Source organism: Tenrec ecaudatus, chromosome 8 (genome assembly GCF_050624435.1).
Source record: "Tenrec ecaudatus isolate mTenEca1 chromosome 8, mTenEca1.hap1, whole genome shotgun sequence".
In the NCBI taxonomy this organism is placed as follows: Eukaryota; Metazoa; Chordata; class Mammalia; order Afrosoricida; family Tenrecidae; genus Tenrec; species Tenrec ecaudatus.
In genome coordinates, this window is record NC_134537.1 from 125484316 (window position 1) to 125501305 (window position 16990).

Below are 16990 nucleotides of genomic sequence, written 5' to 3' on the forward strand. Positions count from 1 at the left end.
CTTTCCCCGTTCTTTTGAGGATTCTGGTATCATTCAATATTTTGCCCAAAGAAACTTTCAATACTGTGACTTGCAGCTTGAATTTTTTCTTCAGTTCTTTCAGTTTCAGGTATGGTGAGTGTGTTTTTTCAATTTTGGTTTTCTAACTTGAAGTTTTTTCACATTTCATTATAATATCTGACTGTGTCTTCTTGAGCTTCCCTTTGAACTTTTCTGTTCAGCTCTTTGACTTCATAGTTTCTTCCATGTCCCTTAGTGAATCTACGACTAAGGGCAAGTTTCAGAGTCTCTTGTGACATCCATTTTGACAGTTGTCTCTTTTTTGTCTTTTCAATGGCCTGCTTGAGGTCCTCCCACAGGGCATCAGGTCTTCTGTCATTAGTGAGCAATCATCAAATCAAACAGACACTAAGTATCTTTTTTTGAAATGTGTGTAAAACAAGTTGTATTTTACAAGCAAGAGAGAGGTTTAGTATTTAAGACACCATCACAGAACTTATAGTCAATCTCTTATCCATTTGTTTGGAGTACTCTAATTTTTATCTGATTATACTGGGCTGCTAACCACAAGGTCAGCAGTTCAAAACCTAACACTCTGTGGGTTGAAGATAAGGCTTTCTACTCCATAAAGATTTAACTATCTCCGAAACCCACCAGGTCACTATAAATTGGTATCGAACTGATGGGAGTGAATTAAAAAACAACAACTTTATCTACTTAAAAAAATACTTTTCATAAAGACAAAGAATGTTTGTACCCTTTTGCACCACTGCAGTAACTGTTCCATCTAAATAACAATGGACAATGAATGTTACCCACCTCCTACTGAGTGTGTAGACACTCATGTATATCTCTATGGACATAAACACAAGTGCATGCTATCTATACACGTGCATACACGTACTAGGTGAAAACCAAATATAATAACACAAAAATCTGTATCCCTACGTGGCTACTCCAAAAACAAGCATGCATTGGAATTTGTTTTTATAGTTAACAGTGCAATCCATGTGCGAATGTGGACAAAGTCATAAAATAACCTTTTTTTCTCTCTTTTAAGGATGGGGTCTGGATAAGAACAGAGTAAGGACAGTGAGAGTTAACAAATAGAGAAGACATTTTCTCAATATCTTCTTCGACACTTCTGGTAAAGAAGGAGAAGAGAGTCAGCCTCTTCGTTTGCCAAGGCTCTCAGATGGACACCACCATGCAAATGAAGTAACTGAGACTTAAATAGCACGCATCCTCCAAGAAGGTGTTAAAAATGACTAATCCAGAAACTAAGACTCTCCGTGATGGGTTAACTTGGCCCATGAACCATGTCACTGTCTCCTTCGACTTGCAGAGTCTTCCCAGGAGCAAACTCCCAGAAGCCCCGGCATGTTGCAATCTGCCAGAACGAAACCATGAACACACAAACAGCTTCCCTGAACGTGTCGTATGAGAAAGGAAAGCAAACACATTCTCCTGGGATTCCCCTTAGCAAGAGGAGAGAACTGCTTTACCAGTCTCCTGGGACCCTTTGCTCTCTTTCTTCTTCCTCTTCTTCTTGTGCTAATTCTTGCTCCACAGCCAGCAGCTCAGCGGAGGTTCTTGCAAGCAAGGCTGACACTGCATCCTGGAGAATGCAAACATCGAGTAAGTGGCACCATAGGTCCTGAGGGGCATACAGACTTGGGCTGCACAGGACTGTGGCAGTACCACTAGGATAGGAAGATATAGAACCAAGTTCAGGTTTACCAAAGTGGTCTGTCTATAAGGTGTCACAGAAAATGAACTTCCTGTGGGGCCAATATTCTATATGATAGTTACTTCTATGCATTTGCAACTCCCAAGCTGTATGTATGGCGAGCTCATAGTCCTTAGATAGATAAAAATTGAAATACAGGTTTCTCAAGTGATCAGGTGATCTGCTCATTTTGTAATCTGCTTCCAGTGAATATAAAACCCACGCGGAGGGAGGATAACAGCCAGACCCACTACAATTCCTCATTTATAATATCTCATGGGGAAAAGGGCCTACTACCTGTAAGTAAAGAGAAAAAAAAAATGACACGGAGGCACCCACAGGAGATCCACCCATTAGAGTTATGTGATAATCAGGTCTGAAGTGCCAACATGGCTCCTGTAGGGACATGTGAGCGGAATTTAGCCTGTTAACCAGGTTGCAGATTAACTGGAGTGTGACTGAGATAAATAGCTTTCTGATGTGGGGTTCCTTTGCTCTTTTTCTCTTGGTGATTGGACCAGCGCAACACGCCTGCTGACTTAGCTGCTCTGCGCTACCTATGGGCTGAGCCAACCTGCAGATCGTGTCATTATGCTGTGCATTGCTAAGCCTTGAGGTTCCTCGGCCACCTGGTTCGCTAAGCTGCTGCACTGCTGGCGCCACTACACCTGGACCTCTCATATTCCTGCATTCTCCATCATTGCAAGTAGCGGTGAGTCTGCAGTGGGCTTTATGGACTAGCATCAGACTCATGGACTCGATTAGGACTGGGCTGGGATATTTTCTTGATATACAATTGCTCCTTGATATCAAGCACTTTCTTACACATTTATGGGTGTCCCTGGATTTGTTTCTCTAGTCAACCCGGACTAACACAAGTTATTAGAGATATTAATTATAGAACTGTACATTCCATGTTTGAGAAAACTAAAGAAATGATTAAGAATTTCATTAGTATAAACAAAGAAAGGCATATCAGGTACAGTAGAGCAAAACTGCTGATCATAAAAAATGAAGGGGGAAGTTCTTAAAGGCAGTAAAAGGAAAAAGGCAAAGACATTATACTGACCTCTAACATCTCAACAGAATCAATGGAAGAAGACACAAGGCAAGAAATGACTGCTTGGATGCACTCAATGTACATAAATGACAACATGGAATTCTAATGTAGTAAAAATATTCTTTACAGATGACACTGAAAGGAGACATCAGCAGACCTACACTAAAAGACACACAAACAAAATACTGAAGGGATTTCTTGTAAGTAAAAGAAAAATAACCCAAATAGAAACAGAATAATGAAATAGAGAGTATAATAAATAAAGATGATGTTCCTGCTAAGAGCAGCCAATGCACAGAGAGGACCATAGGCCCAGCCCCACCACAAGACATGGCGCCCCTCACTGACCTATATCCATATGAGGGACAACATAGGAGACAGTGCAGGGATTGTACCCAAACTGACCCCACCACATGTGGGAGAAACACTAAGGGCGTGCAACAGAGCAGCAAGGGGAGCAAAGCAATGAAGTCCTCAGGGAATACCAAAAACAGACTTTGGGGCCAGGGTGTAGCACCCCATCAGACTTGACTAAACAGAAAACACTCCTAAAAGTCAACAAACAGACCTGGACCTATCTATAGGCTTTCCTTTGTTGTTGTTATTGTTTGGTTTTCTTTTGTTGCTTTGTTTTATTCTGTCTTGATTTTGTGCTTATCATTGCTTCTTCATGTCTATCTAGATAAGATAGGTGGCAAAAACAATCTGGAGGAGAAAAAAATCAGGGAAACAGGATAAGGGGAGATGAAGGAAAAGAAGGGAGGGTGTCAACCAACCCAGGGACAAGTGAACAACAGTGATCTAAAATTGATGGGAGGGCATAGGATGCCTGGTGGGCCTTGATCAAGGGCCAAATAGCTGAGAGGAATTACTGAAACCTGAATGAAGGCTGCACATGATAGTGGCACAAGAGGAAAGTAAAAGGAAATAGAGGAAAGAACTAAGAGGCAAAGGACATTTATAGAGGTCTCAATAAAGGCATGTATATATAAATATATTTATATATAACGATAGGGAAATAGGTCTATGTACATATACTTACATGTTAAGTATTAAGATAGCAGACAGATATTGGGCTTCTACTCAAGCATTCCCTCAAGGCAAGAACCCTTTGTTCTAATAACCAGGTATTCTGTGATGCTCACCTTCCTCACATGATCGCAGAAGACAAAATGAGTGTATAAGCAAAGGTGGTAAAGAAAGCTGATGGTGCCCAGCTATCAAAAGATAATAGCATCTGGGGTCTTAAAGGTTTGAAGATAAACAAGCGGCCATCTATCTGAGAAAAAACAGAGCCCACATGGAAGAAGCACACCAGTCTGTGTGATCGAGGTGTAGATGGGATCAGGTATCAGGCATCAAAGACTCAGAACAAAAGATCATATCAATGTGAGTGAGGGGGAGCACGGAGTGGAGATGAGACAGTACAGTTTAAAACTGATGGTGAAGTACAAGCAGACAACTACAATGGGAGCTGTTATCCCTCACTATAATCGAAGTAACAAACATAATTAAAAACTGATAGAAGTGAAGATTTGAAAAATGAAATAAACAAATTTGATTTGCACAAGATATATTCTCTTCAAGAATAGATGTATTTCAGGGTGCAATAAAAACCCCAAACTCAAACATAATTCAAGGAGAACATTTGTCAAGGCTTAAAGCAACACAAAGACACAGACACATGACCCAGATCAAGGAAGGCATTAGTATGAGCTCAACATGGCGTCCAAGGCCTCAAGGGTGGATGCTAGTTAAATGAGGCATGGACAGAGGGAACTGTCACAAATTTGTGATTGGTAGATCAATACACCATAGTTACAGGTGGGGCTACGGGGGCACGAACAGGACCATGAGTGTGGTATGTACATTATGTTGGAGAGAAGGGCTCACGAGATTGGCCCAGGACCTTCCAACCAAGGCAGCCAGGGTGAGGCTCATGACCATGTGGCCCCCTGTAATGTCCCCACTACAGAGATCTCCATCAAGGATAACACCCAGGCAAGTCCTTAGGAGAGACTGCCCCTTCCTGAGCTGGCCTGAGAGGGGTCGAGGTAATTCACTTTTCATTGCACTCTGCCTGAAGGCCAGATTATATACATCCTTGGTTAATGATCAGAAAGAATTTAAGGAAACTTAATCTCTGTGGGGACGCTGCAAATGGATTTGGGGATGTCACTGTCATCATCTAAAGCCCTTTGCAGAAACGAGTGATCAGAATCCAAGCGCCAGTACACATGGCATGTTTCTTTCTTTGTTTTTAAATGAGCATGCATAAAGCAAGTCTCAGTATTGCATGTAATTAAGCAGTATGTATTCTATTTTCTGAAAACAGTACAATAAGACTATAAAATCTCCAATTCTCTGCTAACTTAAGTCTATATCTTTTTAAAAAACAAACAAACAAGCAGCCTCTGCATCAAACAAGAAATCATACTGCATATTGTAATCTGTTTTTATTCAATGGCAATTCAATATTTTATTTTGTTTTGATCAATATCTGTGAAAAGCAGCCAAAAGAAGTGTCCAAAGGGAATTTTTTTTAGTGCTAAATGTGTATTCAAGGAACACTCATGGAGAAGGTGAATCTGTGTAAAAGATCTTTCTGAAGAATTAAAGAGCAAATATGTCACTTTGAGGACTAAGGTGAGTCAGAGTGACCTGAACTTGGTATTTTCAATTGCCTCATGTGAATGCAAAAATTGGACATTGAATAAGGTTGCCTGGAAAAGAACATGCATTTTAATAGTGGTGAAGAACACTGAAAGCATCATGAACTTCCAGAAGAACAAACTTCCATCATGAACTTCCAGAAGAACAAACAATTCTTGGAGGAAATGCAGCAAGAATGCTCGTTAGAAACAATAATGGTTCTTGGCACATGTAATCAGGAGGGACCAGTCTTTAGAAACGGATGCCATCCCTGGGGAGGGTCAGGGCAAAAGAAGACCCTAAACCGGTTGGATTAACACAGTGGCTGCAGCCGTGGCTCACACATGACAACCGTGTGGATGGGGCAGAAGCAGGCAGCGTTTCGCTCTGTTGTATTATATAGGGGTTGCTGAGTCAGAACGGACTGGATGGCACCTGTGAGACACCTCACAGCGGCCCTGAGTAGTAGAACTGCCCCCTGAGGGTTGCTGAGACTGTAACTCTGCCTGAGAGTAGAAAGTCTTCTCTCTCCTGCAGAGCAGCTGATGGTTTCAAACTGCTGACCTTGTGGCCAGGAGCCCAACACATAATCCACCATGCCACCAGGGCTCCAATGAACCAGAATCAAATCGACGGCAATAAGTTTGAGGTTTTTTTTTTTTAAATGAACAAGACATACTTATATTGGGAAAGAAGATCACAAAACAGTTTTCCAAAGTGTCCATCTCAAAAAGTAGAAAAATATTGTATAAACTTACCTCAAAGAGAGTAGAAAAAAAGGTGAGTGGGTGAAAGCGGAAGAGCAAATAGTCATAAAATTAAAACAAAATGTTTGATTAATAGGTATATATATTTTATAGATATAGATATTTATGTATGTATAGGTATATGAAAAGACAAGGTAATAAATACATTTGTGCCAAAAATTTAGACAATATGGACAAATTCTGTGACAAATGCAACCTACTAAAACTGATGTGAGAAAAGAAAATCTGAAAATCCCTTTAGCTAATAGAGAAAGTGAAACTGTAATTAAAAAACATCCCATCAGCCCTTTTCAACTGGGATTCCATGAGTGAATTAAGCCCTCAAGCTGCTATTATATGTAAAGAATTAAATTCTCACAAACCCACCTAGAATAGTGTAAGCTATGTACCATCCTTGAGAGAATTAAGAAAATAGTAATTCAAGTCATTTTTCATGGGGCTTAATTCACTCACAGAATCCTCATTGAGAAAAGCTGCTTTCTACAAAGAATACTACGGGTTTCATTGGTGAACTCTTTGGGGGAATTCTTCCAAATATTTAAGAAAGAAATACCCATATTACAAAAACCTTTGCAGAGATTGTTAAAAAGAAGAGACTACTTTGCAAACTTATTTGTGAGGCCAGAAAAATATTGATACCAACACCTGGCACATGGATTAGAAAAAGAGAAAATGAAAGGCAAATCTAATAAAATGGAAAAAAAAACCCTAAGCAAAAATTTAAGAAATCAAACCCATCAATACATAGATAAAAGATAATATACAATAATAATAATAATAAAAACAAACAAACCCTAACTTACTGCCATCCAGTCGATACCAACTCATAGCGACCCTGGAGGACAGGGTGGAGCTGCGTCTGCTGAGTTCCTGGGACTCTAACGCTTTATGGCAGTAGAAATCCCAGCATTTCTCCAGAGGAGCGCCTGGGGGTTTCAAATAGCAGCTCAACTTGTAACCCTATGCCCCTAGGCCTCCAGGAAATGTACTACAATAGAGTAAGTTTTATTGTAAGAATCCAGGGATGGTTCGACATTCAAAATTCAACATGCAATTAATCTCGGTAAGAGAATAAAGGAGACAGCCATGTAATCATATTCAGAGATGTAGGAAAACTATTTTATTAAATTTATCACTTTACATAATTAAAACTCTAAGAAAAGTAGCAATAAAAGGGAATTTTCTCAGCAAAAATTAGCAATGAAAATTCCATAGAAAAATTATCCTTAGTTATGAATTAAAGAATTTTCTTTGATGTGAGGGTTACATCCACATTCTGGGATTACCTGACTTAGGACAAAGGTAACATCGTAGAGCATCAGTTGGGAAAGGTGGTCTTTATAACAAACAGGATTCAGAGAATCCAATCGTGGAATTAAAAGGAATCTTGACCCCTACCCCATAAGAAACTCTGATGGCACCGGGGCTGAGTCACTGTGACTGCTCTGTGGGAGAAAGAGGCGGCAGTCGGCTTCATGAAGCTTCCCAGCCTTGGACACCCTATGGGGCAGCTCTACTCTGTCCTATAAAGGCTGTGAGGGTTTAAAATAGACTTGACTAGCGAGTCAAAGCATAGCTCGAAAGGAAAATCAGAAAGTACTTTGAGATGAATAGAAACTAAAACCCAAACTTAGGAGATGTTGCTAAAGTAATGTTCAAAGGGAAAGATCTCCAATCAATAAACTAATCTTTTCCTGTAAGACACTGGAAAATGCGAACACATACAGCTAAAGCAAGCAGAAGGATGAGAAGCGTAAAGCCCATCTCATTCGACATAGACTAGAAAAACATGAGAGGAAATCAACAAAACCAAGTATCGGTTGTTTGAAAGGATCGCTAAAACGGATAAACCCTGAGGCTGACAAAGAAAAAAGAGAAGATTCGAATGATCAAGAATGAAAGGGGAGACATCACATTTACCTTGTGGAAAAACGAAGGAGCCTGGTAGCATAGGCAGCTGCTAGCCCCCAAAGTCAACAGCAGTGCAAGACCATCGGTCGCACCACGGGAGGAAGACGGGGCTTTCTTCTTCTGTGAAGAGTTACAGCCTTGAAAAGGCCCAGGGAAGATTCTCCTCTGCCCAGTAGGGTTACAGTGGGTCAGAATCAAACCCAAGGCAGATATGAAAAGCAAACAAATACCTGTTGCTGTCGAATCGATTTCAAATCAGAGAGACCATATATGGCAGAGCAGGAGTCACGCGGGGTTTTCTTGGTTGCCATCTTTGTGGAAGCCAATCTTCCGGTCTTTTCTTGCAGAGCCACTAGGTGGGTTCCCACGAGAAGCCTTTCAGTTACCAGTCAAGAGCTTACCTGTCTCCATCACCAGGGCTCCTTCTACAAACTCAGAGAGATACAACCGTCCAGAGTGATTCAAGAGGAGATGGAAATTCTGAACAGCTTCATAACTAGATAAAGAGATTTAACTAGTAGTCACTAACTCCCCATACATGACTTTTCTGGTGATGTCTGACAAATATTTTTAAAAGAATTCATATAAATTCCTCATAAACTCTTGTCAAACAAAACAATACAAAAACACAAGAGAACATTTCCTAACTCAATTCTATGAAGCTACAAATGAGGCAATAATATTTTAAAAGAAAGCTATAACCAATGTCCATTATGAAAACTCATAGATAAAACTCTTCAATGAAATATTAGCTAGCTGAATTCAATATAAAAGCTATTATACAGGCCCGCTTTTTTTAGGGACCCCACGCCCAACAATGCAACACTGCCTGAGCGTGTGCTGGCCTCACAATTGTTCCTATGCCTGAGCTTACTGCGGCAGCTACTGGGTGGATCTATTTCATAGAGGGTCTTCTTCCTTTTTGCTGCCCCTGTACTTTATCAAGATTGACGTCATTCTTCAGACACTGGTCTCTCTTAGCCATATGTCCAAGGTATGTAAGACAAAGTCTTGTCATCCTTGCCTGTAAGGAACACTCTGGCTGTACTTGTTCCTCATCAGTCCATGGTACTTTTGCAATTCTTCTCCCGCACCACAATTCAAATGCATCGATTCTTCTTCGTTCTTCCTTATTTGATGTCCAATTTTCACATGCATACGATGCAATGGAGACTACCACGGCTTAGGTCAGAAGCATCTTAGTCCTCAAAGGAACACTCCTGCTTTTCAATACTCTAACGATTTCCTGTGCAGATTTACCTAATGCAACACATCTGATCTTTTGACTGTTGCTTTCATGACCATTGATTGTAGATCCAAGCAAGACAAAATCTTTGACAACCTTACTATTTTGTTGTTGGCACAACTGCCTCTTGGTCCATGTACAAGTTCTGCAGGAGCACACTGAAGTGTTCTAGAATTCCCATTCTTCTCAAGGTTATCTCTAGTTTGGTATGATCCACACTATAGAATGCCTTGATATTGTCAATAAAACACAGTAAACATTTTTCTGGTATTCTCTGCTTTCAACCAAGATCCATCTGACATCAGCAATTATATCCCTTGTTTCATATCCTCTTCTGAATCCAGTCTGATCCTCTGGCAGCTCCCTGTCAATGTACTGCTGCAACCGTTGTTTGACAATCTTCAGCAAAATTTTACTTGCATGTGATATCAATGATATTGTTATAAAGTTTGAGCATTCTATTGGGTCACCTTTCTTTGGAATGGGCACAAATATGGACCTCTTCCAGTCAGGTGGCCAAGTAGCGATCTTCCAAATTTCCTGGCATAGACGAGGGAATGATTCCAGTTCTTCATCAGCTTGTTGAAACATTTTGGTGGGCGTTCTGTCAATTCCTGCACACTTGTTTTTTGCTGATGTTTTCAGTGCAGTTTGAACTTCTTCCTTCAGCACCGCTCATCCTTGCTACCTTGCTACCTCCTGAAATGGTGCAATGTCAACGAGTTCTTTTTGGTACAGTAACTGCGTACTCTTTGCATCCTGTTTGTTCTTTCAATATTGTGCCTATAGAATCTTTCAAATTTGCAACTCAAGGTTTGAATTTATTTCTTGAGTTCTTTCAGTTTCAGATATGTTGAGTGTGTTCTTCCATTTTGGTTTTCTAACACTAGGTCTTTGTACATTTCATTGAAATAATTGACTTTGCCTTCTTGAGCTTCCTTTTGAAATTTTCTATTCAGTTCTTTAACTTCACCATTTCTTCCATTTCCTTTAGCTCCTCTACAGTCAAGAACAAGTTTCAGAGCCTCTTCCAACCGACGTCTACTTTGATGTTCTCTTCTATTCTTATCTTTTAAATGACCTTCTGCTTTCTCCATTAAAGATGTTCTTGATGCCCCCCCCCCCCCACAGCTCATCAGATTTTCTGTCATCAGTGTTAAATGCCTCAAATCACTTCTTGAGATCTTGAAATTCAGGTGGGATAGATTCAAGGTTTATTTGGGTTCTTGTGGACTTGTTTTAATTTTCTTTAGCTGTATCCTAATGGTCTATTCCATAGCCAGACTCTAGTCGGGTTTTAGCTGCTGATATTGAGCTTCTCCATAATCTCTTCTCCCAGATGTAGTCAGTTTGATTTCTGAGTATTCCGTCTGGGACAGTCCTATGTATAATCACCTTTTGTGTTGTTGAAAAAGTTATTTGCAATGAAAAAGTCCTCGGTCTTGCAAAATTTAATCATGCGAGCTCCAGGTGCCTTCACATCACCAAGATCATATTTTCGAACTAATGATCCTGCTTTGTTTCTACCTTTATATTTCAATCATCAGTAATTATCCATGCATCTTGATTGCATGTTTGATCAATTTCATTCATTTAGTTGGTAGAATTCTTCAATTTCTTCATCACTAGCTTTTGTGGTTGATGCATAAATTTGAATGATAGTTGCATTGATTGGATTTCCTTGAAGATGGACAGATTTATCCTATCACAGACAACATTGTACTTCATGATTGATTCTGCAATGTCCTTTTTGACAATGAGTGCTGAGCCATTCCTCACAATTGTGTTAGTTCTGGTAGAATAAACCATCTTATTTTCTGACTCGACGTGGCCAGTACCAGTCCATTTCAGCTCACTAATGCCCAGGATCTCGATCTTTGAGTTCCACTTCATTTTTGATGACTTCCAATTTTCCTAGATTCATACCTCATATATTACAAGTTCTGATCATTAGCAGATCTTTGCAGCTGTCTCTCCTTAACTGAGTCGTGCTCCCCTCAGCAAACGAAGACCCTGCAGACCTCACTTCCACGGGTTTTACCTGACTCATGTCACCGTGGGACAACTTCACTGCAGGAGAGCAGCTCCCCTCCCATCACATTTTGAGTGCCCCCAGTCCAGAAGGGTCCACCCTCCGGCACTGTCTCCCACAATGTTCTGCTTCCATTCACTAGGCCTCCCCTGATAATGTTTTAGGTATAAGTTTTTCAGTAGCTCTTTCCTCCACAGGGGTCAGCCAATTCCTTCTTCATTGTCTGTTTTTAGTCTGGAAGCTCCGCTGAAATCTGTTCACTTTGGCCGATCCTGCTGGCATTTGAAATACCAGTGACATCCAGCATCACAGCAACACACAAGCCACCACTGTACACCAAACTGACAGACAAATGGTGGCTTCCATAATAAAAAGGCGAAACTCCCAAATAAAACAAAACAAAAAGCCACGAAGCATAGATAACTTTCTAAACTTGGTAAAAGGCATCTATGAAAACCACCGCTAACATCATCATTCTTAATGGTGAAAGACTACGCCTTTCTCTCAAGGATCATGAACAATTAGAGCACATCAGCTCTCAGTACCACTTCTGCTCAGTATTGCACTGGAAGTTCTAGTCCAAGCAATTCAGCAAGAAAAAGAAATGGGAGAAGTAAAATGATCGTTATTTGCAGATGGCAGGCTCCTATATAGAGAAAATCCAAAGGAAATCCACTAAAAAACAAACAAACAAAAAACTACACCTAGTCTTCACACATTAAGATGGTTAGTTTCCAAAAAACTGGCACCATGTGAAAATGAAGGCACTTTTCTGCCTTTGGATCATTCCGTTGTTTTTTGTTTTTAATTTAGAAAATACGATCATAGAAAACATTAACTAGGTTTTACTGATAAGCTCATGACCCTGACAAGTTCAGGTATAGACTATTCTTCTGTGGGGAGGGGCTTGGAGGAGACCTTTGCTGGATAAAGCTGGATGATGGGACTGGAGGGCCCATGGCTTAATCATTCCTCCTCCTTTCTCCTGTGCTGGGTTGGAGCACCCTCATGGAGTTGCTTCTCTCATCCCTGTAAGCGTGGAACCTGCCCTGCCCTCGTAAATCACTGACTCTGGGACTTCTTGCCAGGACCTGGTTGCTGGAAACTGGGACATACACCTGGGCCCACACTAAGGAGGCAGCTTCAGGTTTGGTTTAGCTCACAAAGGGATGTAATGAAACTCCCCCCACCCCCTTTCTTCCAAACACGCTCTCTGCTGCTCATTTCCTTTCCCTCTGCTCACTCCACAACAATTTGGAGCTAAAGGGCCTTGGGGCACATGGGAGATGGGAACCCAGAAGAGGGGGTTGTGAGCTCGATGCTGCTTACACATCTGCCCAGAGGCAGTGACTACAGAGAAGGCTGGCTCCACGTGGCAGCTGGGAGCGAAGGGCATGGAGGCTGTAGCCAGATTCTTACGGGTCACCAGGAAAACTTTTTCAAGGGAGAAGACATGCTTCAGCCCTGTGACCATGCATGCCACCTTGTTAATGCACAACATAGTTGGGTAGTAGATTTTCACTACTGTTATAAATTTGAAATGTTGGATAACAAGATAGCCATTAAGTGAGGGGAAGCGTATTAGAACCAACAGGCAGAAATCCAGCACAGCTGGATGATACAAAATCAATTGTCAAATAACCTATTTGAGGAACAAATAATCCACTTATGTGTTTAAGGAAACAGCTTACATTTGCAGTACCACAAAAAAAGAGAGAGAGTGATTTCCAGCACTCAACACCGCTGTGGGAACCACTGCCTGCCCCCCGCTGTGTTCTTCCCTTGAGGGTAATTCCACCCAGCATCTGTGGGACCCTACACCAAGCGGGCACACCACCCGCTACCTTGAGGTAGGGTTGGAAGTCCTTCAGCCCCACGGTCAGGCGATCAGGCCTCAGCTACCTCCTTACTATTCTTTTTCCCCTCGCTTTATTCTCTCTCCCTTCCATCTTTCCCACTGCAGTCAGCTTCAGTCAGCCCCGTCTTGTTTTGTTTCTCTTTTTCCTCTTCTCTGTCTCTCTTTCCTTTCACACGTCACTGCTGGCTTCTGGGCCACTACCCTCCACCTAGGGAACCTCAGCCCAAAGAGCAAGGGGAACTCCAGCCTGCCCTCTACGGGAGCGCTGCACACCACACAAGGAAGCGGTGACAGCTCTCTACAGCCCTCCACACTGCTGAGGAAACCTCCATCTGGCCTCTATGGTGATCTTGCCACACACAGCTGTGTTTTTTCCCACTTATTTCTCTTTCTCTCTCTTTTCTTCTTTTTTTCTGTTTCCCTCCTCTCCCTCTCTTTCCTTTCACATGCTATTGCTGCCTTCCAGCCCCCTATCCTCTTCCTAGGGCAACGCTGCCACCCAGTGGGGAGAGCTGCAGTCTGCCCCTAGTGGCAGTGCTGCACACGGCACGAGGCAGTGCTGCACACGGCACAGCACAGGCGCAGCTATCACTTTATCTATTCTCTTCTTCTTTTGCTTTTTATCCTTTTTTCCTTTTCTTCTCTCATCGCTCTTTCCCACCATAGTCTCTGCAGATTCAGTTTTTCTTTACTGTTTTTTTCTTCGACTCTGTGTTAGTTTTTTATTTTTGCTTTTGTCTTTGCTTTCTCCTTTCTTTTTTTCTCTTCTCCCTCTCTTTCTTTCATAAGCCACTACTGACCTCCAGACCACTCACCCCCTCATAGGGCAACTCTGCCGGTCCAGTTGGAGAAGCTCCCACCCGCACTTATTGGCTTTACAAGCAGCTGGGGAAATCACACCCACTCTCCACTGCACCACAAATGGCTGGGAGATCCCCCTTCAAACAGCTGGGGGAATGCCCGACTATACCCCAAGGCCCTACAAGTGACTGGGAGAACTCCCACCGCCATTTGTGGTGCTCCACGCTGCTGTGGAAATATCTGCCCAGTCTCTTAATCTTAATCTGACAAAATTGATCTCAAGACACAAGCCATAACAAGAGACAAAGAGGGGCACTATATAATGCTCCAGGGAACAGTAGACCAAGAACCAATGAGCACAACAAATATACACGTGCCCAACGATAGATCTGCGAAATTCATAAATCAAACACTCCAAGAGATGAAAAAAGAAATCACAGGCTCAACAATTATAGTAGTGGATATTAATACACCACTTGCTGAAAAAGACAGATCACAGGGAAAGAAACTTAACAAGGAGGCTACAGATCAAAACAGCACAACTAGATGACTTGACCTGATATTTTCAGAGCTTTCCACCCAAATGCAAATATTTTCACACTCTTTTCAAGGCCACATGGCACATACTCAAAGATAGGCTACCTGCTGGGTCACAAGTCAAACCTGAGTAAATTCAAGCACATAGAGATTATACAGACTTCACTCTGTAACCACTATGCCATAAAGCTAGATAGAAATCAACAACAGGAAGATGAAGAAATCAAGGGCAAACAATTGGAGGATGAATAACTCTATTATAAAAGAAGTGGGTATTGGCTCAGAGATGAAATCAGGAAGTTTCTAGAAACCATTGAGAATGAAAATACGACATATCAAAACCTTTGGGACACAGCAAAGGTATTTACCAGAGGAAGGCTGATAACAGTACATCTACACATGAAAAAGGAAGAGACTTATGGTTGATATGCTGTCACAAAACTTACACCAATTAGAGCAGAGTCAACAAAACAATCTTACTAATAGCAAAAGAAATAATAAAGGTCAGAACTGACATATAGGAGAGGGAAAACAAGATTACTGGAAAAATTTAATGCAGCTAAAAGTTGGTTCTCTGAAAGGATTAACAAAATTGACAGACTGTTGGCAAAACTAACCAAAGAAAGTAGGGAACAAATTTAAATAGCAAGGATGAGGGATGAAATGGGGCACATTACAATGGACCCTAATGAAATCAAAAGGATAATTACACAGTATTATGGAGGCTTGTACTATAACGAATTCAACAATTTGGAAGACATGGAAAATTCTTGGAAAAGTAATCCCTCCCTAGTATATCCCGGATGGATATCAAGAACCTCAACAGACCCATAGCAATAGTAGATAAAGACAAGGTTATCAAAGGATTACCAACAAAAAAATTCCTTGGACCAGATGGCTTCACAAGCATTCAGGAAAGAACTGATATCAATCCTACACAAACTCTTCCAGAACACAGAAAAAGACGGAAAACTCCCAAACTCTTTCGATGAAGCTAGTATAACTCTGATACTTAAAGGAGGCAAGGATCCCACAAGAATTGAGAACTACAGATCAATATCCTAATGAACATTGATGCAAAAATCCTTAACAAAATACTGGCCAATAGAATCAAAAGTATATAAAACAATAAAATAATTCATCCTGACCAAGTAGGATTCATACCAGGGATACAGGGATGCTTCAACAAACGAAACACCATTAGTATTATTCGCCACATTGACATGAAAAATTATAAGACCTACATAATAGTATTGATAGATGCAGAAAAAGCATTTGACAATATCTAACACCAATTGTTGTTTAAGAAACTCAAGAAGATGGAAATGGAAGGAAAATTTCTCAATATAATATTAGCGATATATGAAAAACTAACAGCCAACGTGGTAAGCAATGGAGAAAAGATGGAAATAATTCAACTGAAAAAGGGGACCAGACAAAGGTGCCCCTTGTCCCCACTCCTATTTAACATCATACTGGAGGTCCTAGCTAACAACAGAAGACAAAGAAAGACATCAAATGTATTTGTCTGGGGAAGTAAGAAGCGAACCTATTGTTATTAGCAGATGATATGATTTTATATATTAAATCTCCAAAACTTCACACGTGGAGTGTAGAAAGCAATAAAAGAATATGGCAGAGTGGCAGGATAAAAGATCAATAAAGAGAAGTCTATTGGACCACTAAATACATCAGACAAGATCACAGAATAGGCAATTTAAAAGGTAGTACCCTTTACAATAGCCAAGTACAACTTGAAATATTTAGGGGTATATCTAACTAAAAAAACAAGAGATTTGTATGAGGAAAACTACAGAACACTATTACAAGAAACCAAGAGGGACCTCAACAAATTGAAGAATATCCCATGCTTGTGGATTGGAAGACTCAATATATTAAAGATGTCAGTTCTGCCCAAGGCACTATATACATTTAATGCTATCCTGATATGAATACCATCATCCTTCTTCAAAGAATTGGAAACACTGATTACCAACTTCATATGGAGAGGGAAGAAGCCCAGAATTAGCAGAGAACTCCTCAAGAAGAAGGACACAGTGGGAGGGCTTACTCTATCTGACTCTAGCACATATTATAAGGCCACAGTGGTCAAAACAGTGTGGAACTGGTATAACGACAGATATTCAGACCAATAGAAAAGAGCTGAAAATCCAGAAATAAAAACACCAGCATATAGACAACTGATTTTTGATAAGAGCTTCCAAAAAAAAAAATCAAATCGGAAGTGGATGCACTCTTCAATAAGTGGTGTTGGAAAAAATGGATATCTACCTGCAGAAAAATGAAGCAAGACCCTTACCTCACTCCATGCACAAGAATAAACACAAGGTGGATCATAGACCTTGAAGTAAAACCCCAAACAATTAGGGCCAATAA

At 40.9% G+C, this 16990-nt stretch overlaps 1 protein-coding gene across 1 annotated transcript in view; it reads right to left on the bottom strand.

Annotated features, from left to right (window-relative positions):
• The window catches only part of WWC2 (WW and C2 domain containing 2), a 238019-nt gene that overhangs the window by 30311 nt on the left and 190718 nt on the right, over positions 1-16990 (bottom strand). The window contains exon 17 of the mRNA XM_075556845.1: positions 1506-1618. Within this exon, the coding sequence (XP_075412960.1) occupies positions 1506-1618 (113 nt within the window). The remainder of the gene's footprint in view (positions 1-1505; positions 1619-16990) is intronic.